Here is a 23,178-nt window from a genome sequence, read left to right on the forward strand (position 1 = left end):
CGGTGCAATGGTTGTAATCATGCTGACCCACAGAAAAATGCAGCTCCCTCATGAACTGCTAACTAAAGTTCAGCGTAATTTTATTACCAAAGTATATGTATGTCACCATATGCTAGCTTGATTCATTTTTGTTCATGCAAGAAAATACAGAAATATAAAAGACTTTTATGAAAAACCATATACAGTGAATTCTGGTTAAATGGGCCATCGGTTGGAGTGCAGCTGTTGGAGCACCTCTTAAAGAACAAATACTAAATCAAGAACATAGCCGAGATTCCCCTCTTTTATATGGGACACTGTGCCACTTAATTAGGGCAGGAAGCAGTTGCCGAATAGTTTCTAACTAATGTCAGTCGCGTCACATGCGCTTATGTGGCCGTTTAACACTACACCACGCTTAGAGCAATCAGTTTTTAATAGCATCAGTTGTGTGTGTTTGTATTCAAATGGCAGCAATTTTTGTCACTGATAGTTGGTGGGAAATTCAGAACTGTTTTGCTCACTACGGTTTTAAGCCTTCTGGCTTGGAGATGCCAGAAACGGCTAAAAATAAAGTGAAACTATTTCACTACTTCAAGTTAGGAATTATGAAGAATTTGTAGATATCAATGATCATCTTGAATGTTATAATAAAAATGTGGAGAATGCAATCGTGAGGCATTGTATAGAGGCAGTTCATTATCTGTGCTAGGTGCCTGTACTAATTTTGTTCACTTACGGTCAATCAAAAGAACACAGCAGATGAATTCCTACATTGATAACTGTTAGAAACTAATTCACAGTTTTATAGTTCCGTATTTCATTGAAATACGTAAATTGTTACTTGGGTGAATGGTAGTTTGTCTTTTTTTTTATATACCTTTTAACTAATTCCATGAAACATTGGCTAATAGGAGCAGCCACTTAATTGTGCCAGTGTACTGATACCGCTGTTCTAATTAACCAGAATCCACTGACTGAAACATCCAATTTACAAAAGAGGGCAAATGGTGCAAATAAATTAAAAATGAATAAATAAATAATATTAAGAGCATAAGTTGTAGAGAACTTGAAAGTGATCCGTAGGTTGTGCAGTCTGTTCAGCATTGAGGTGAGTGAAGTTATCCATGCTGGTTTCTGATGGTTGAAGGGTAATGGCTGTTCCTGGACCTGGTGGTGTGGGCCTAAAACTACAGTATTTCTTGTTTGTTGATAATAGCAAAAAGACAGTATGGCCTGGATGATGGGGATCCTTAATTATGGACGCTCCTTCCTTGGAGCATCGCTCCTTGCAAATGTGCTCAATGATAGGGTTTTGACTGTGATGGACTGGGCTTTATCTGCAACTTTTTGTAGAATTTTCTTTTCCCAGGCATTGGTGTTTCCATTCTAGTCCATGGTGCAACCAGTCGTGCCTTCTTTGTGATGGCACTTGTGTGCTTGTCCCAGAACAGATCCTCTGATATGCAAGGAATTTAAAGTTACTGATCCTTTCCACCTCCAATCCCCAAATGAGGATTGGCTCATTGACCTCCAGCGTCTACCTCCTGTGTCAATAATCAGCTCTTTGGTTTTGCTGACGTTGACTGAGAGATTGGTGTTATGGGACCAATCAACTGGATTTTCAGTCTCCTTTCCATATGGCAATTTGTTACCACTTAATGTTGCCAGCAGCATTGGTGTCATCAGCAAAGTTAAATATAGCGTTGGAGTAGTACATAGACATGCCAATCATAAGTATGAAGCTATTGAGCAGGCCACTTAGCACGTAGCCTGTGCTGATGGTGATTGTGGAGATGTTACCTATCTATACTGACTGGGATATGCATCGTCTGCAGTTCTGCTGTCTCCTAATTGGAGCAAGAACAATGAGAAGAATAGCTGCTTTCACAATAAAAGCTGATAATTTCTCTGAACAAAATGCAATGAGTTCAGGATAAGTTTGTGTAAATAGCATATGCAATATATTTTTTAAATACAACAGCATGGTCACCAAGCTTGATCAGGAGTTCTTGCCATTATATACTGCCTTCTAAGTTGTACAAAAAAATTTCTGACTTTATTGCTAATGCACCTTGTTGATTATACTTGCCTGTGTAACCCTCAGACTCAGCCAGTGCGTGTTTATCTAGGGGAAAACAGCCTTTGGCTCCGCCAAACTGAGAAATCACGTTTGTGTGGATGCTGTGTAATGTACCGCCCAGTTACAAACCCACAATGCAAAACATCAAGACAGTACACCATATGCAATTAAATGATTGAACTTTATAAATCTTAATCTGAATATAGGGTGAGTAATGAAAATAAAAACAAAGGGCCCAATTCAAGGAAAAGTCAAAAGTTCACATTGGAGCTCACTCAGTCGCCATTCTTCCACCATCGATCTCCTCTGAGCGTCGCCGACCTTTGGGCCCTCAGATCCCAGTCCACTCTGTCCGGTGGTCTACCAGCTGTCTCCACACGTGTCTTCCCTCTTCATCTCTCCTCAACAAAGACCACGAGAAAACCTCCTTCCAGATTCACAAGACAAAGCAACAATCTCTGATTGGCTAACATGCATGCCACAATCCTGTTATCTCTAGCTATAACCCAAACATTACTGCTACAGAGAAACCGTTACCTCAGCAGTGAACATTATAGAGAAGCCATTACATTAGCAGTGAATCCTTAGTGTGTTACAGTATATCACAATTATTTTTAAAAGGACCATGTATATTGTGCTATTTCTCAAATATTCCCTCTAACTTTTAAATGTCTGTCATCAATTTTTATAGCATAAAATGTAAATTGGTTTTTCTTCTCTGAACATTTAAAATCTTTGGAGGTAGAGCTTTGTCGCAATATTTAGTTCAAATTGGTTCATATTAGTGAGTTATAGTTCAAATTCCATTTTTATGGATGGAGAATTTGAATTAAAAAAACCTTTCTATCAACAAAAATAAGGAAGTTCTGTGATGTTGGAAAAACTGGACATGATTACAATCATTTAGGGTAGTAACCATTCTTTCCTTAGTTTTTGACTGAGATTCCAATCCACAATCATTGTGCTTGAATATTAATTAACCTGCTGAAGTGGACTAGCAAGTTTTTCCAGTATTGAAATGTTAGAAAGAAAATTGAGTATTAAAAGCAATAGGCAATGATATGTCATTTAGATAACACCAGGATGAAGAAGACATGGCTGGCATTGCTAGCAGATACAAGCATAACTGATTGTTGTCCAGGTGTAGAAAAAACATCACAGAATGCATATGGAAGAGTCCCTGAGTTAGATAAGAGTTCCATTGCAGACAACTATTTATAAACCTTTATCAATTTTTGCTCGAAGTTAATGTGGGGTTTCTATAGCTATTCGCATCGTATACTTCCTATGGTTACTTGATCTATCAAATCAGTGTTCAGCCTAACACTGCGCATAATTAAACTAGTGAGACTAATACTCTATCTAGTTGATAATGAATACCATGAACATTACTATCCTATAAAATTCCTTTAAAATTTATGAGAGAATTTCTGTAAGTCAATTCTCTTGTAACTCAGGAAACCCCTGTGTTTAATTTTACTGAGTTTGAGTACTACCAGATTTTGAAAGGGATCCAAAAGAAATCATGGTTCTGTTGATGAAGTTATACATGTGCCAAGAGAAATTGAAAAGGGCAGCTTAAGGTAGGCCAAGGTTTTACTGACTCATTGTTGGGAGTGTGTGCTGGGATCTTTGAATACTATATGGCATTTTGATTCTGCTCTTGCTGGTGATTTTGATGACAGTTAAGTGCAGATTGTGAGTAGGGGAGTAAATTGGAGCATACTGGAAAAGAGAGCATAAGATAGAGAAGAAAACAAAATGCTAACAAATTGAGACATAGAAAGATTGTTAATTAAGATTGGGGCTGGTGATGGAGGAATGTGGAGAACTATATAAAAGTTGAAGATGAGGCAGTGAATGGAAGGATAAGATTGTGACTAGTTATGGTAACTTTATGTGTCATGTTTTTAACAAAATTATTAATATTAGAGAAATGCTCTCTCATTAATGCTGTTTCTCTCCCAGGATCCAATTTTTATAAATCCACAACTACCATCTTCTCACAGTGCAGACAAAATAAGTTAAAGGTCCTATAGATTTTTACTAATTTGCTATCTTATTCTACTTTATTTGCACAAAAAGAACAATTGTTTATGACTCAATGCAGTTTATTTTCAAATGCCTCTATTACTTGGCCAAACCTGAACACTACAAGGCTTGAAAGTGAACAAGTAGCAGCTACTTGTGTACTTTTTTATGTTCTATATGTTGTGATGTATTTAGGGAAGTACAGCAAGCAAGGAATATGCAGTAAATCGGGAGGATATTGAGTGATGCACAATAACAAAACCTTCCGATGAAAGTCCAAAGATAATTTTGATGTTGTTAAGTGCTTGAAATGAGAGCTGAGGCACAGAATATGAAAGCAGTGAAATTATTTTTGCAATACTAGTTGGTCTACCAACTAGTTGAGCACCGTGTACAATTCAGGTCATCAGATTGCAGGAAAAATATGATTGCGTTGGGAAATATGTAGATATTTCAGGATGATGACAGGACTGAAAATTTTGTAGCTATGGGGAAGCACTTGATAAATTATGGTAGTTTTCTTTCTCACGGAGAAGGTTTAGAGCAGATGTTCCCAACCTTCTTAATGCCATAGAGCCTTACCATTATCCAAGGGGTCCATGGACCCCAGTTTGGGAACCTCAGGTTTAGAGAAAACTTAAATGACATATACATAATTTTGGACTGAGAGGATGAAAATCCCAGGATGGAGTGTTCGAAACCAAGGGTATTGATTTTAAAACAATTGGTGAAAAGTAGGAGGGAGGCTTTTGACATTGGAGAAGCTGTAAAACAGCTGCACTCTCACATAGTGGAGAGATAACATGAGCAACAGACACAAAATGCAGTCCTGGTGAAAGGGTCCTGGCCTGAAACATCGACTGTTTACTCTTTTCCATAAATGTTGCCTGGCCTGTTGAGTTCCTCCAGCATTTTGTGTGTATTGCTTTGGATTCCAGCATTTGCTGATTCTCTCGTTAGAGGGATAACATTTTAGATTGGGATGAAAAATCCTTACATAAATTGCATGAAATTCTCTTCTCCAGCAGTCTAGAGTTTCTTGGTCATTCAATGTATTCAAGCCCCATATTTTATTTGGGATTAAAGGAGTTGGGAATTTGGGCTGAAAAGAGTTACAGATTTGAAAACATTTTATTAACAGTAAGATGAAATGTTCATGATAAATGCTGCGTGTGCACAATAAAGAATTATTTATTCATTGCATGGAGTAACAATGATTGAAATTGTGACATGCTGTCAGTATCTTCCCCCCCCCCCCACCCCAAGTAGTATTTAAAAACAAAACTAAAATTCAGCTTTGTGAAAAGCTGTATGTATTTGGACAGAAGTTGCAGTCATCTATGGCTTTGACTTTGTCATTTAAGTCAGATTGCTTCATTCTATATAGAGGTAAAATATTTTTAATAGCTGTGAATTCTTCACTTGTATGGTGAGTAACTTGCAGTGGGGGAGTCATAGTATAGTTAAAGGTTATATCTGAAGACAGTAGTGTTTGATTGCTTTAACTATTTTGCATCTTTCAGAATAGGAACATATTTTTTAAAAATAAATTCCTTGGCTCAATGTTCTACACTTTTCTGGGGTTTAGCTGAAATTGTAAATCATAGTTCAAGGATGACGTATATAGATTTAAGATTATTGGCTGTTGTCTTTACATGCCTACAATTTTTTATTTTCCACCTGTCAATTGTCATTGAGCGATCTTGTTGGGAAATGGTAAAGCATTTTCTGTGAATGACTATTTTAGTATTTACAGAATTGGTGGACTGTAGTGAATAAAAACGAAGCTGAAAGTATACAACAGCCTCTAGACATAGACTTACAGTTGAAAGAAAAAGTGTGAACCCTTGCAATTAATAGTTTTCTGTATTAATTACTCATAAAATATGGTCGTATCTTCATCTAAGTCACAAAAATACACAAGCGCAATCTGTATAAACTAATAACACACAAACAATTGTACTTTTCACATCTTTATTGAAAACATTGTTTAATCATTCACCATCCATTTATTTTTATACACACATTCTTTCTCTCACTCTCCTTTTTCTCCCTCTGTCCCTCCGACTATACCCCTTGCCCATCCTCTGGGTTCCCCACCCCCCCTTGTCTTCCTCCCCAGACCTCCTGTCCCATGATCCTCTCGTATCCCCTTTGCCAATCATCTGTCCAGCTCTTGGCTCCATCCCTCCCCCTCCTGTCTTCTCCTATCATTTTGGATCTCCCCCTCCCCTTCCCACTTTCAAATCTCTTACTAACTCTTCCTTCAGTTAGTCCTACGAAGGGTCTCGGCCTGAAACGTCGACTGCACCTCTTCCTAGAGATGCTGCCTGGCCTGCTGTGTTCACCAGCAACTTTGATGTGTGTTGCTTTAATCATTCACAGTCCAGTTTGAAAGAAGTAGTTGAACCCTTGTATTTAATAACTGGTAGATCCTACTTTAGATGCATTAATCTCCACCAAACGTTTCTTGTAGCTGCTGATCAGATTTGTACAAGAGCAAGGAGGAATGTTGGACCATTCATCCATACAAAAATGTTTCAGTTCATCAATATTTCTGGGATAGCTTGCATGAACAGCCCTCTTCAGGTCATGCCACAGCATTTCAATTGGATTTAAGGTCTGGACTCTGATTTGGGCATTCCAAAACATGAATTTTCTTCATTTTAAACCATTCTGTTGTTGATTCGCTCTTGCGTTTTGGATCATTGTCTTGTTGCATTATCCCACTTTAATCAAGCTTCAGGTGATAGACCGCTACTCTGACACTCTCCTGTAAAATGTCTTGATGCAATTTTGAATCCATTGTTCCCTCAAGCTGTCCAGGCCATGAGGCAGTAAAGCAACCCCAAACCATGATGCTCCTTCCACCATGCTTCACAGTTGGGATGAGGTGTTGGTGGTGTTTTGCAGAGCTCTTTTTCCTCCAGACACAGCAGTGTGCATTTTTGTCTCATCTGTCCGCAGAACATTGTCCCAGAAGCTGTGTGGAACATCCAGGTGGTCGTCTGCAAACTAGAGATAAGCTGCAATTTTTTTTCTGGAGAGCAGTGGTTTTCCCTGTGGTCCTTCCATGAATACCATTCTTCTTCATTGTTTTTCTTATAGTGGATGCATGAGCAGAGACCTTAGCAAGTCCTAGAGATTTCTGCAGGTCTTTGGCTGTTACCCTTGGGTTCTTTTTCACCTCTTTCAGCATTGCACATTGTGCTCTTGGTGTGATCTTTGCAGGATGCCCCACTCCTAGGGAGAGAAGCCACAGTAATAAATTTCCTCCATTTGTAGACAATTTCTCTTACTGTGGACTGATGAACACTTAGGTCTTTAGAAATGCTTTTGTAGCCTTTTCCAGCCTCATGCACCTCTACAATTCTTCTTCTAATGTCCCCTGAAAGTTGTTTCGACGGAAGCATGTTGCAGATAAAACAGATCTTTCTTGAGAAGAACAGGCTTTGTCAGTAACCTGACTTTGTGCGTCTTTTTTTATATGGGGCAGGGCACCTCTATAACTCACACCTCCAATCTCATCTCATTGATTGGAACACCTGACTCCCAAGTAGTTTTTGTAGAAGGCATTACCCCAGAAGTTCACATACGGTTTTGAAGCAAGACTGTGATTGTTTAATTGGTGTACTCAGCATAGACGAGAAGAAGTACAATTGTTTGTGTGTTATTAGTTTAGTCAGATTGTGTTTATCTATTATTGTGACTTAGATGAAGATCAGACCACATTTTATGAGTAATTCAGAAAACCAGGTCATTGCAAAGGGTTGACAAGTTTTTTCTTGCAACTGTGAATGTTAAGTTGATGACCTTCCACCAGAGCTGCTTTCTTATCACTCTGTTGTGACTTAGCAATAATCCTTTATATCAAACATTCCTTTCTGGTTTCATTAAAGCCATTTCTCAAATCTGATTACTTTTTGACTCCTACTCCCACACCCCATGGTGAATAAATACTGAAAGATACTGGCAGTTGTTCTCTAGGCAGGTATTCCTTTGAAATGAATTCACATGGTGTAATACTTATGTGCAGTTAAATTATGCCTTGTACATTAAAACTTCCTAAGCTATGCAACAGAAGTGTTACCAGCAGGAATCAAAAGGCCTGAAGACTCATTGTTAAATCACGATCACTGGACACACTGGAGGCTGTGGTAGAACAATGGACCCTACAGAAAATCCGGGCAATTCCAGACAATGTTTCGCACCCTCTGCATACCACCTTGGCTGAACAGCACTTTTAGTAATAGACTAAGACAGGAGCACTAAATGAAATTATTCTTGCCCTCGGCTATTAGGCTCTATAATGAGTCAACCTATAGCTGGGGAAGTGATAACCTCCCGTTAGACTGTTTGTAGTAACTTAAAAAATGTCTACTTCTCTTCTAATATTTATATCTGTCTATTTGTAATGCTACTGTGATGCTAATTTCCTTTGGGATCAATAAAGTATCTTTCTAAAGTCAGTGTTAAATTTTAAGGATAACAGTTCATTGTGCATAACAAATTCACCATAGTATCCAATTCTACCAGTCACCCACAGTTTTAAATGCTGTTTCACCTTTTTTAAAAAAAAAATGGTTTTAGTATTCCGCATCCAACACGTCATTCTTTCCAACTTCCGCTATCTTCAGCAGGATCCTATCACCAAGAACATTCCCCCCACCGCCCCCCCCGGTTTCTGCAATTGGCTCTCTCTGAGTTTCCCTTGTCCACTTACCTCCTCCCTCACCTCCAATCAGGGCCCAAACAGTCCTTCTAGGTGGGGCAACACTTCACCTGCAAATCTGTTGGGGTTATCTACTGTATCAGGTCTGGCCAATTCTACATTGGCAACACCCAGCTTAAATTGGGAGACCACTTTGTCAAACACCTCTGCTCCATCCCTCAAATGTAGAATTTCCCTGCGGCAAACCATTTTAATTCCTGTTCCCATTCTCTGTCTGACATGTCAGTCCATGGTCTCCTTTTATGCCATGATGAGGTCACTCTCAGGGTGGAGGGTGTAAGGTAAAAATTGGACTGTACGTAGCCTTCAACCTGATGGAATGAACATCGATTTCTCCTTCCAGTGATTTAAAATTTTTATTTATTAAAATTTTCCCCCTGCCCTTTCCCTCTTTTATTCCCCACTCTGGACTCTTACCTCTTTTCCTCACCTGCCTATCACCTCCCCTGGTGAAGCCCCCCTCCCCTTCTCTTTCTCCCATGGTTCACTCTCCCCTGCTATCAAATTTCTTCTCCAGCCTTTACTTTTCCCACCCATTTGGCTTCACCTTGTCAGCCTCCTTCCCCCAGCTTTTTATTCTGGCAGCTTCTCCCTTCCTTTCTAGTCCTGATGAAGGGTCTCTACCCAAAATGCCGACTATATATTCGTTTGCATAGTTGCTGCCTGACCTGCTGAATTTCTCCAGCAGTTCGTGTGTGTTGCTGTGGATTTCCAGCATCTGCAGCATCTCTTGTGTTTGTATATTGCTATTGTTAAAGTTCTTGAAACTTCCACAGAACCCACTTATATTAGCTTATTGTGTCATCCACCCCATAGATAAGTTAAGGAGAATATCCATTGAGCAAGGGAATCAAGCTAATTTTGGATTAATACAAGTACACAATGGAAAAAAAAATAGGAACTGAAAAATTATAACAGCTGCAGGAGAAATGTAGGTCTGGTGGCTAGAAAATATCGTGAAGAGGGAGATGTATGGGGTGGAGGGGAATAATGTATGAAGTATTTATCTTAGATTTCCTTTCTTAAGAGTGTCAGATATTTGGTCTTAATTATTTTGTGTTCTGTAGGTTTTCAGGCCTCCAAATCCGTGGACGATGGCCATCATGAATGTATTAGCAGAGCTACATCAAGAGCATGATTTGAAGGTAGGTTTATATTTGTTCTAAATTCTTTAAAACTTATTGCCACCTGCTATTATACTATGAATATGGTTTACATTAACTTCATTGCTGAAAGATGGTTACATATTATCGAGTAAATTCTCTTGCTTTTGCTGAACTTTGTATAAAGTAGGAAATCAAAAATATTTTGCTCGTTTAATTTTAAACATAAGACTAAATTTCTTGCAGAAACTATTGTAGGGAGAAGTAGAGTGGGGAGAAATTAACAGAATGTGGTCTTGGGTCTTGTAGAATGTGATTATAAAATCTTAGTATGTTGTTTCATTTCCTTCTCCCACCTGCTCGCTCAAATTTGGGAGCCTTTATAACTTGTCAAACTTATTTTGACAGGTTGTAAAGTTAAATTGAAAAATGTTTACATTGCTTGCGAAATTTTGCTGAAACTGTTTAAAAATCCGTTGTCCTAAATTTGTAGCACAAATGACTGCTCATGTTAGGTTTGGGAACATCAGAGGTAGTCTATGCACATAAAAGTGATTAACTTTATTTGTCACATGTACATCAAAACATACAATGAAATGTGTTATTTGCATCAATGACCAACACAGTCTGAGGATGTTCTGGGGGCAGGCCGTAAATGTCAGGCGCCAAGGTATCATGCCCACAACTTGGACTCTTCCATGATTAGTGCAAGTGCCGAGTGCAGAACTAAGGCGGGGGGGGGGACATAAATCTATTGATTCTTACTTTTCCTTTTACAATATTCCACCACATTACACTGCTTCAAGTTTGGGAAAAATGCCTATACAACTGAAACTTTTAGAGTACAATAAGATAAAGAAGGACTGTTGGCATTATGTCTGAAAGAATGCACTCATCTGGTTAATGATGTACTGCTCCAGCAACATCCACCATATATGGTGAATAGCTACGCTGATTTTAAAACTAAACATTCTGCTCTGAATAATTTCAAAATTTTATTATTATGAAATCCTGTTTCATTTAATTGGGGTATCTTTTTAAATCCATATTTGAGGGTTCTGTAAAATGTTTCTATCTACTATAATACCATTTTAGAAAGCTAGAAATAACCTGCCTTACTGTTATATAAAATTACATTTTCTGAAAGCTTGAAAGCAATTGAAGGGTTAGTTATAGACAGTTTGTTTGTAAATTTGTTTACACATTGGGAAAGAAACCAGTAGGAACGTTGAGACCAGGCTGCACTAAGAATTCATGTACTTGGATCTAAATGTAACAGCTGTTATAATTATCAAGTTTAACATTGGTGCTGTCCACTGGATCACGGTTTCTGGAGAAGTTGGGCTGAAGGTCTTTCATTGAAAGGATCCTGCAGTACATAGATGTGTAAGTTTATTAATATGAATACCTAGTAGAACATGAGAATTTTTCTCCCACAACAAGTAGAAAAGGTGGGTTTGGGATCAATGTATAATCTTCGAAATGCAGTTAAGTACATATTGGGAATGGGAATAGTTTCAAAATTTCAAATGAAAATACAGTGCCTTGAAAAAATATTCAGCCCCCATAACTATTTTAACATTTTACTATTTAATTTTTTTAATTTAAAATATTTTGAAGTAAGATTTTTAAGCTAATCTGCAAAAGGTTGTGCATCATGTCAAATCAAAGAAAAAATCCAAAACCTGTCAACAGTTTAATAAAACCAAAATTGTGATGCTGAGAAAGTATTCATCCCTTTTATAATTACTACACTAACTTCTGGTACAATACTGTATATTACCTTACCAGTTCACCCAATTTGTTGATGTAGACAATTGGAGGATCACCTGAATAAATACTCCCTCTCTGTAAGGTCCAACAGTGTTGTAGATTTTCCACAGACCAAACCAAAATGATGACAAAAGAATCAAGAAAAGTCAGGGAAATGATAATAGAGAAGCACAGATTTGGGGGAAGGGTACAAGACCATCTCAAAGGCACCCAGACCTCAGTGCAGTTCCTCATGAAAAAGTGGAAAAAATATGAAACCACAGCCACACTGCAATCTAAAACTGCACATCAGCCAGGTAACACCAACCTTACTCCAAAGTATGGTGGAATAGCATCATGCTGTGGGGATGCTTTTCAGCAGCAGGGACTGGAAATCTGGTCAGGATTGACCAGAAGATGATTGCTGTCCACCACCAATCCCCAACTAACCAGGCACAGCTTGAAGAATTGTGCAAGATGGAATGGGCAAATCTTGCTTCATTGCTAATCTAAAAAGACCACTGTTAGAGCTGTGAGTGGTGGTTCAACTGAGTACTGAGCAAAAGGGGATGAGTACTTTTGAACTGCTGACATTTCATTTTTTGTATTTTTACTTTTTCATGCTTTATAATTTTCCATTTTTCTGGCATGTGAGGGGCAAAGGAGCATGTTGTTCACAAATGAAATATCTCAATTAAATTGATCAAAATCCCTGATTATAATACTCATTTATGTGATCAAGGGGTTGGGGGCTAAATACTTCTTTTAGGATACTGTACAAGGTTTTTGCTGTGAATGGCAAATGATTGAGAGTTTTTGGAAGTACAGTTTTTGATCCAGGGCTGAGTGACATTTTTCCTGGAGCTCCGAGGTAAAGTACAGGGAGAGCTTTTATCAAAGAACCAGCAGATAGATATGCTAGCTGACTGGCGCGTACTGTCGGATGCATTATTAACAGATGTTAAAATAACTGAAATAACATTCTGTCTATGGTGTTTTGTACCTTAGCCAAGTAACTAACTTTTTGTGCATAATTCATGCAAAAGACTGGAAGTGTCTCCAACTTTTCACCATCTCTCATGGAATTATTTTAAATATACCAACTAACCAAAAATGGAAAATCAGAACTTGTGTTTTAATCGAGAGCTGTTTCTTCATGTGGGAGATTAAATGGTGCTGTTAGTCCTCCATTTTATTTTCTGACTAAGCTCAGCTGGGAATTACTGCACTGTATGATTCAGACAACTTGCTGTAACTGTTTTCAAAACTCTTTCCTCCAAAGAACAGAATGCAGCTGGAGAATGATGTCAGGTCTACTGTAGGGTGAAGGACTGAGTCTGAACTGAAGTATCATTTCCAGTGATAAATTACTATATTGTGCTGTTTGCACATGAATACCTACATACAGCATCTCTACTCGGGAGTAGGCAGCACCACATATGCGTGAAATGTTTTAAAGCTTGTGTTAGTTGGTTTCCTTTTTTTGGTCTTGAGCCATAATTGAGGTTCCCATTTGGTACCAGCACATTCTGCCTTCACTTGCTGAAACTGCCCTTTACTGAAGTACAAATTTAATGTTCACTGCTTCAACAGGGGGCTAAACCAGCTGAGGGTAGCTGGTGGGCCTCATACACCAGTGAGATAGGGACTTAGCTGTCCTAGCATGTGAAGTCAGCTCTGACGGACTGGACGGATGTAATCAACAGTGAGATCTAATAGCCAGTAAGGCAGTTCCACAATGCTTTGTAGAGAGCTAAGGGCGTGACAAGGCTCAGAAGAAGTCATGGTCACTCACTCCAAACAAGGAAGACTCCCGTTGTGATGACTGGACCCAGACTTCTGAGGTCGGGAGCTTTGAACTGCCCCAGCAAACCAACTTTACCACTTTAAAAACTCGCCAGTATAGGTTTTTTGTGCATTTCCATTGTCCCAAACAAGATCATTTTCCCAAGGGTTTGAAAGCAGTCTTGGTGCTTGTGCCTGACATTTGTCAGCTGTTAGTATCCGATAAAAGACATCTTAGGTATTTGTGGTTCCAGTCTGAAACAATTATCTTATCAAGTGATGAGTTTGATGTCCGTTTTGAAATGCAAAAGCAAATGATACTTTAATATCTGTTGCTATAGGTGTTGAGAAATGTTGTGTCAGGAAGATAAAGAAACAGTCCTCAGTCCCTGTAAAATTTTGGTTTCATAAGCTGGCAGAATGAACAAGACTGCCGCATAAGGAAGTTAGATCAAATTACAAATATACCCAAGGCAATGCACTCATGCAAATTTCAACCTGGAATGCATTTCTAATCATTGCATTTTTCAAGAATTTGGAGCCAGGATCCACGATAATTTGAACATGAGCTTTGTTGGTAATTTATTTATGTTTCCTTTTGCTCTGGCATTAGATTGGAAGGTTATTTAATTGTCTTCATTTTCACAAATATTTTTCTAGTTAAACTTGAAGTTTGAGATCGAGGTCTTGTGTAAAAATCTGGCTTTGGATATCAATGACTTGAAGCCTGGAACATTATTGAAGGACAAAGAAAAATTGACAAATCTGGAAGAGCAGCTATCAGCTCCAAAGAGAGAGTCCAAAATACCTGAGGAACTGCCAGTAGTTGTCACCACTGGTAAAGTGCTTTTACTTTTTGTTCAGTGTTAAATCATTTCACTTGCGTAGAAAACAAATGTTGTACACTGCATTGTTCATTTTAATTACGAGCAGAATACTGTAAATTGTATGTGGCCATTGACCTTTTTGGTTGCTTGCGTAATGAGAGCATTGGTGTAAAGTATGGGGAGAGTCAGATTTCACTAACGCGGAGTGCACTAGGACCCAGGGAGAAGTGCATTTGCAGGCGTTGCCAGTAGGCCAGATTGAAGCCTTGGTCTTTAGCTGACAAAGGAAGAGAAGTGGCTCCACGGCAGCTGGGAGGGGAAATGTTTTTCCAGTGGAGGAGTCAGTCTGCTGAAGGTTCAAAAATGCAGGTTCTAATACTCTAACAGCCGTGGCCATTGTGCAATCTTTTTGGGGTGCAGCAGCTATTTTACTGTAATTGCTATATAATTCTAGAATTCATGATGTGCTGTACCAGACGCTACCACCTCAGTCCTGACTGTAATGTAAGATGTAGAACGGAGGACACTGGAATTAAACATCCTAGGGTTTGGTATGCCTGCATTTTTGTGTTAATATTTTGCCATTCATTTTAATTTAGCTGATAAATGATTTTTTAGGGAAAAGTTTTCGGATATTATGTTGATAATTGTTCAGATTTATTTTCTATCTGAAACTAATGCTAAATAGAGTGACTGTTTGTATTGCTAAGAGGGAAGGGCTGTTTGTCCCTTCTGTCTATTTAGCTATCTGTCTTTGAAATATCAGAATTGCATACCCACCTCTGCCAAAATTAATACAGCTTTGTTATTAATGACATTTTTTGTAACTTAACATTTGTTTCCAATTTTACTGCCTTGGCTGTGTTTATTGCTCGTGACCCTGCTGCACCAGAAATCTGTCATGCTTTTTCACTGCCCCTGCAGTTAAATTAAAGAGGGAGTTGGTGCGGAGGTGTGGGTGTACAACTAAATATATATTGTATTTACTCCTCTAGTGTGTCATGCTAGAATTGATTTTCAGTCTTTGTTCTTTAATCAGTGGCAAAAAAGTAAATTTTGGCTGTAGAGATTTTAAACTGTTAATATTGGACTGCAGGGATTCCCAGCTATGCTTATTCATAGAGTTTATTCTGTGTTTACAGCATGATGTATCCACCCAAGGCTTGCAATTTCTTTGCATTAAATGTTCAAAAGATTGTCGGCTATTCACTGTGGTGAATCCCTGTTTTAAGTTCATGCAGCACACCAATGGGGCTGCATTGCTGCACGTATCTGATTTTCTATTAACCTCTTGTAGAAAGTCGAGGTGGTGAGGCTTCCATGATCTCTGCCATTTCAGTGTCATGTAGTCCACCAGCATTCATTTCTTTAAGCTTACAGATAGAAAAAATAATTGGGTGTGGTTTTCAACATGGCCGATAGCCAACGTCTAAGAAACTGCACCAACACAGATGTACTAGACTAGGGGAATGCTAAGAGAGTTTTGCACATATTTTCCTTTGCGGTACAAAAGGCATAGGAGCAGAAGTAGACCATTCGGCCCATCGAGTCTGCTCTGCCATTCAATCATGGGCTGATCCAATTCTTCCAGTCATCACCACTCCCCTGCTTTCACCCCGTACCCTTTGATGCCCTGGCTAATCAAGAACCTGTCTATCTCTGCCTTAAATACCCCCAATGAGTTGGCCTCCACAGCTGCTCGTGGCAACAAATTCCACAGATTTTCCATCCTTTGACTAAACTAATTTCTCCGCATCTCAGTTCTAAAAGGAAGTCGTGCCCTCTTGTCCTAGAATCCCCTACCATGGGAACTAACTTTGCCATATCTAATCTGTTCAGGCCTTTTAACATTCAGAATGTTTCTATGAGATACCCCCTCATTCTCCTGAACTCCAGGGAGTACAGCCCAAGAGCTGCCAGATGGTCCTCATAGTTAACCCTTTCATTCCTGGAATCATTCTCATGAACCTCCTCTGAACCCTCTCCAATGTCAGTATATCCTTTCCAAAATAAGGAGCCCAAAACTGCACACAGTACTCCTAAGTGTGGTCTCATAAGTGCCTTATGGAGCCTCAACATCACATCCCTGCTGTTATATTCTGTACCTCTAGAAATGAATGCCAACATTGCATTTGCCTTCTTCACCACCGACTCAACCTGGAGGTTAACCCTTAGGGTGTCTTGCACAAGGACTCCCAAGTCCCTTTGCATCTCGGTGTTTTGAATTCTCTCCCCATCTAAATAATAGTCTGCCCGTTTATTTCTTCCACCAAAGTGCATGACCATACTCTTTCCAACAGTACAGTTTCTTTTCAGCATTTGGTCTGATTCCTATAATTTCATGACCTCTATTGATAATAACCTTGATCACTGTGACTTCTGGATTTGATTAGGAAGTGACTTAAGGGAAGTCTAGTCTACTCTAGGTACTATTTAAATCAACAATTAAAGGCGTAACACTGGAATTTTCCATTTGTCCTTACAGTTAGGATCAATGCTATAGAGGTGGGCATCAGACCCAAACTGTCCATGCTGGATCTTGTGCTCCACTTGAGCCTCATCCTTCATCTCAATCTCTTCCACTCTTCATCTGCTTGTCCAGTGTACTGTTAAATATTTCACTATTAATTGCCTTGACCACTTCCTCTGGTATCAAGTTCCAAATTGTCTGTCCTTTCTTCCATGTTTGCTACTAGCTTAGGTGCTAAGAAAAATATTGAACTGTTGTGCCACGTTAAGGATGATTTGTCCTGTGAAAAGGTAATTTTCAGAAAGTTGAGTGTTTCTGTTGGGTTTATTTAATGTTATCTTCCAGAAACTAGGGGAATCTGTCAATTCAGCTTCAGACCTTGGAGAAGTTGCTGCTTTTCCTTTTTCATCTGTCTTGCGGAGAAGAGGGTACAACAATATTTCACTTCTCACAGCGTTTTGATGTGTTTCCAGCAATCAAATAAGCAAGACTATAATTTGGAAAGCACACAACTATCTCTCTGCACGAGGAAGTCTGTAGATGCTGGAATTTCAAGCAACACACTTAAAAGTTGCTGGTGAACGCAGCAGGCCAGGCAGCATCTCTAGGAAGAGGTACAGTCGACGTTGCGGGCCAAGACCCTTCGTCAGGATTAACTGAAAAAAGAGCTAGTAAGGATTTGAAAGTGGAAGGGGGAGGGGTAGATCCAAAATGATAGGAGAAGACAGGAGGGAGAGTGATGGAGCCAAGAGCTGGATAGGTGATTGGCAAAAGGGATATGAGAGGATCATGGGACAGGAGCCCTAGGGAGAAAGAAAGGGGGAAGGGCAAAAAAACCCAGAGGATGGGCAAGGATTATAGTGAGAGGGACAGAGGGAGAAAAAGGAGAGAGATCAAAAGAAGTCAATATTCATGCCATCAGGTTAGAGGCTACCCAGACGGAATACAAGGTATCTTTCCTCCAACCTGAGTGTGGCTTCATCTTGACAGTAGAGGATCTCCTTCTTGCAATTCCTCCATCTCTGCCGCATCTGCTCTCAGGATGAGGCTTTTCATTCCAGGACGAAGGAGATGTCCTTTTTTAAAGAAAGGGGCTTCCCTTCCTCCACCATCAACTCTGCTCTCAAACGCATCTCTCCCATTTCACACACATCTGCTCTCACCCCATCCTCCCGCCACCCCACTAGGGATAGGGTTCCCCTGGTCCTCACCTACCACCTCCAACGGGATCCCACCACTAAGCACATTCCCCCCCCCCCCCGGCTTTCTGCAGGGATCGCTCCCTACACGACTCCCTTGTCCATTCGTCCCCCCAATCCCTCCCCACCGATCTCCCTCTTGGCACTTATCCTTGTAAGCGAAACAAGTGCTACACATGCCCTTACACTTCCTCCCTCACTACCATTCAGGGACCCAGACAGTCCTTCCAGGTGAGGCGACACTTCACCTGTGAGTCAGCTGGGGTGATATACTGCGTCTGATGCTCCTGATGCAGCCTTCTATATATTAGAGAGACCCGACGCAGACTGGGAGACCGTTTTGCTGAACACCTACACTCTATCTGCCAGAGAAAGCAGGATCTCCCAGTGGCCACACATTTTAGTTTCATGTCCCATTCCCATTCTGATATGTCTATCCATGGCCTCCTCTACTGTCAAGATGAAGCCACACTCAGGTTGGAGGAACAACACCTTATATTTCGTCTGGGTAGCTTCCAACCTGATGGCATGAACATTGACTTCTCTAACTTCCGTTAATGGCCCTGCTCCCCCTTGTAGCACATCCGTTATTTATTTATTATATATATAACATACATATTTTTCTCTCTCTCCTTTTTCTCCCTCTGTCCCTCTCACTACTTGCCCATCCTCTGGGGTTCCCCTCCTCCCCCTTTCTTTCTCCCTAGGCCTCCCATCCCATGATCCTCGCATATCCCTTTTGCCTATCACCTGTCCAGCTCTTGGCTCCATCCCTCCCCCTCCTGTCTTCTATCATTTTGGATTTCCCCCTCCCCCTCCCACTTTCAAATCCTTACTAGCTCTTCTTTCAGTTAGTCCTGATGAAGGGTCTCGGCCCGAAATGTTGACTGTATCTCTTCCTAGAGATGCTGCCTGGCCTGCTGCGTTCACCAGCAACCTTTATATGTGTTGCAACTATCTCTCTGGTTACTTTTCCCTTGGCAGAGCAGTTGAATGAAGTATCATGTGATACCAAGATCATCATATGATGTCCTTTTACCTTTGAGTCGCTCAATGTTGTATTAGTATGTAATAGCTGAACAACTTGAGGTTTGTTAAATTTTATTTTACAAGATTTTCAATGTTGGAAGAAGCTCATGGAGGTTCCTATTTAGTAGTTATTAATAGATAAAAGATTTAGTAATGAACGTAGCATTTGAATAGTCGACCAACAAAATTTCTCTTTGATATCCCTCCACATTCTCCAAGGCTTCCGGGGTTTGAATGATTCCGAGGCTTGCCAGTCCGTTGTGTGGGAGGGAACCATACCACTAAGTGGCAATGGTAATTTTTTATATGTCCATTGAATTACTGTCGTTTAAATCTGTCTTCACTGTACAAATTTATCCTAAGGCCATTTTCTGTAATTAATATTCAGTAGGTTATTGCTTCCATTTTATCATCCAGAGGAACATGCTAATGTAAGGTTAACTGGGCTGTGGAACAATTATTCATCTGTAATTCAATGTACCATGTGAATCCATGCATTCATAGAATATTTAGTTGTGGACTCAATTTTTTTCAAAGTTAAAAGCATTCTTCTTAATGAGGTTTATTAAAATTATAGGTGAGAAATGGGTGACAAATTGAAGTATTTCCTGCTATTTAACAAGTTGTGAAGCCGCAGTCAGGTGTGATATCAGTGCTGCATTGGAAAAGCACAGCAGTGAAATTGACATTTCTTGTACCTGGGTTCTTGTCATGGGCCTGATGCTGATGGATCGCAGAAGTAATTTGTCTCACACGTGGGCACATTAGAATAATACAACTCTGTACAATTACTACTTCCAACTAAAGAAGATTATGTGGTATTATAGATTTGAATTATACATTTTCTGAGTAATTCTAGTCTGTCAATAGTTTGAACATTCATTAATTTTCTTTGTTCCTTTTGTTTCTAAGTTAATGGAAGAATGCATCTTATTTTAATCCCTGAAACATGTAAAATTCCAAGCACCTGCAAGTGGTGTTCAAGTCCGCAACAAAAGAAGAATGTGTAAGGTTAACTTTATGCTTTTGCTTTCCAGCTGCATCAGTGACTCCAGCAACAACAACCACTTGTACGACCACTGGCCCTCCACAGCCACAGTTCAGCTATCACGACATCAATGTCTATTCTCTGGCTGCCTTGGCTCCACACATTACAGTCAATCCAAATGTAAGGTGTTTTGTTTTTAATGTGCCAATAACAGGCAAGATAACATTTAGTATCGTGATACTTCAACATTTATGCCTCATGTAAATGTTTAGTCCAAGCGTGGGATGTAGCACTAGCCTTCATTCCATTAGCTATGTTCTGCAACCACCAGCAGCTAACCAGGAACAGCAAGATGCAAAAAGTTAGCATTCATTTCAAGGGGACTAGAGTATAAAATTAAGGTTGTAATGTTGAGATTATAACGTACTGGTGAGGCCTCACTGGAGTAGTTTGAGCAGGTCCCCTTATCTTAGAAAGGATGTGCTGAAACTGGAGAGGGTTCAAAGGAGGCTCACAAAAATGATTCGGGAATTGATTGACTTTTCATATGAAAAGCATTTGATGGCTCTGGGCCTGTATTCACTGGAGTTCAGAGGAATGAGGGGTGACCTCATTGAAAGCTATTGAATGGTGAATGGTCTTGATAGACTGGATGTGGAGAGGGTGTTTCGTATGGTGATCGAGTCTAAGTCCAGAGGACATAGCCTCAGAATAGAGGGCATCTTTTTAGAATGGAAATGAGGAGTCCAGGAGATTGGGGCTGAGAGGAAAATTAGATCAGCCATGATGAAATAGTGTATCAGACTCAACGAGAAAAATGGCCTAATTCTGTTCCTGTTTCTTATGGTCTTATTTTTACAGTGCCTTTCACCATCTCTAGAAGTCTCAAAGCATTCTGGGCATGTAGAACTCAATCATGATAGTGCTTACTGCACATCAAATACTACAAAATCAATATTGACTAAGGCAATCACAATACATTTGGAAGAATTATTACTCAGGAGATGTAATATTGTGCCTGAAGCAACAAGTCTTTTGAGTATTCTCTTTAGTTATTTTTCCTTTAACTTCACTCTCACATTTCCGTTTACACAAGAAGTTATTCGTAATTTCAAAATGATGCAAAACTTCATTTACAAGCAATGTCTGATTTTTTACAAATATGATTTTTGTTTTAAATTGAGTACTGAGATTAAATTATCTACATGAAACATGATGCATAGCATTGCCATCACCAGTTGCACTGTTGTCAATGTGCCAGTTTCCTTCTCTTTCAATCCATTTAATTGTCTGCTTGGTTGAATACTGGTTTTACCTGAGGAAGTACATCAGACATCTAGCTCCTATAGTGCTCCCACTTCCAACTTTGTATTCATTGCTAGGGTGTATAGTCTTTTTACTCAGTACTTGCAAGGAGTTATCCAGACTTTCTATCCTGAGGTAGTACTATTTGATTTAGAAAATGGTATGTTAATGTCCATAATTAATGGCTCTTAAATACAATAATGAATGCAGCTTGTATGGGGTTTTCAGTGGCTTTCAAATGATTGTATTTATACTTTGAATTTTTGCTTATTTACACTATTAGCTTCCTCAAAATTGTTCTAAGTGTTCCTTTGGTTTAAGAAGTATTTTGTTAATAAGTTTATGTTTGGGTGCATCTGCTTGTGCGAGCACTTTGATAAACTGGCTCTGATTGATTTACTTCCCTTTTCAGATTCCTTTGTTTCAAGCTCATCCACAGCTGAAGTCGTATGTTCGGCAAGCAATCGACCGTGCTGTGCAGGAGCTTGTTCATCCTGTCGTTGACCGTTCAATCAAAATTGCCATGACCACCTGTGAACAGATAGTTCGCAAAGATTTTGCTCTAGATTCTGAAGAGTCACGAATGCGAGTTGCAGCACATCACATGATGCGTAACTTGACTGCAGGGATGGCCATGATTACGTGCAGGGAGCCATTACTAATGAGCATTGCTACAAACCTAAAGAACAACTTTGCCACAGCTCTACGGGTTAGTAAATCTCCTTCCAGTAGAATGCATTCCTTTCCTACTGGAACATGCACTTGAAAAAGAAATGACGTGCGAAGTATTGCTCTTTTTCTGGTGCTGTGCTATGGACTCACTCTGTTCTTAACCTCAGACAACAATAGAAAGTCCCCATAGGATTTCTTCTAGCCATGTGAGTTCCATTCTGATGTAAAGGAGGGGTTTTCTGTTTGACTAACCAAGGGCATTTGTAACTTTCTCCCTCACGATGGCATCTGAAGCCAAGATTATCACTGATAGGTTGATCATTGGAGATGGAATTGCAGTCTAAAGCTGATGGAGAGGCACCTGAACAAAAACCGGTTATTAAAAACTAGTCTACATGCCCATAGTGAGTTTTAAATGCGTTGCCGGGTATCCGAAGATTTAGTACGCTGGGAACTCAGTACATGGTACACATAAAGACTATTTTTATTGACTCAATTCCGAAATGCAATGAAGCAATATGCCTTAATAACTAAATTGATATTTAATTTTACCTAAATTCCTTTTAAAACTGTATCAATGCATTTTTCAACCAGTGTGCTGTGTTCTTTTTACCAGCTTTATTGACTTGTTATCTTATCCATTTTTCCTGCACTAGTTTTAAACCTGTGTCTGGGCCTTCATACCAACATAGGCTACGCTCTAGTGCTAAAGGATATCCTTGGTTTTTAATATGAGCTCTTAATTATTGATGCTCTCATTTAAGCCAGGGGACAATTTAAAACAGAGGAGTTTTATTTGAATTAATCTTTAGAATTTAATGTGGTTTGGGTACTTCTGGATTTCTACTTGTCTGTAGAATGATCTTGTTAAAGTGATCTTGTTAAAGTAACCTTGTTAAAGTATTGGTTGAATCCAGAATAGCTTGCTTGCTCTTTTTTTGCGAATGTTCCGAAGGTGGAGTATTTACAATTAGTTTGGCTGAGCACAAGCTCTTGGACAATTGTTTGATAACTCTCTCATTGAATCTGCTAGTGAATCCTGAAATTTGTTGATTTTCCCTATAGGCTGCATCTCCACAACAGAGGGAGATGATGGAACAAGCAGCTGCCCAGATAGCACAAGACAACTGTGAGCTTGCATGTTGTTTTATTCAGAAAACAGCTGTAGAAAAAGCAGGTCCTGAAATGGACAAACGACTTGCAACAGTAAGTTCCTTGCCTTT

The 23,178-nt window shown here is 39.5% G+C and overlaps 1 protein-coding gene across 7 annotated transcripts in view; it reads left to right on the forward strand.

The window, feature by feature from the left end:
* Positions 1-23,178, forward strand: part of cnot1 (CCR4-NOT transcription complex, subunit 1) — a 238,370-nt gene that overhangs the window by 163,475 nt on the left and 51,717 nt on the right. For 5 of the 7 annotated variants that reach the window (XM_063066591.1, XM_063066590.1, XM_063066593.1 and 2 more), the window contains 6 exons: positions 9,893-9,970; positions 14,126-14,303; positions 19,210-19,284; positions 20,028-20,158; positions 21,696-21,992; positions 23,021-23,161. In XM_063066591.1, coding sequence (XP_062922661.1) covers positions 9,893-9,970; positions 14,126-14,303; positions 19,210-19,284; positions 20,028-20,158; positions 21,696-21,992; positions 23,021-23,161 — 900 coding nt within the window. The remainder of the gene's footprint in view (positions 1-9,892; positions 9,971-14,125; positions 14,304-19,209; positions 19,285-20,027; positions 20,159-21,695; positions 21,993-23,020; positions 23,162-23,178) is intronic. The other 2 variants (XM_063066595.1, XM_063066596.1) reach the window with 1 other exon arrangement.

This window comes from Mobula hypostoma, chromosome 14 (assembly GCF_963921235.1).
Source record: "Mobula hypostoma chromosome 14, sMobHyp1.1, whole genome shotgun sequence".
NCBI classification, from domain to species: domain Eukaryota; kingdom Metazoa; phylum Chordata; class Chondrichthyes; order Myliobatiformes; family Myliobatidae; genus Mobula; species Mobula hypostoma.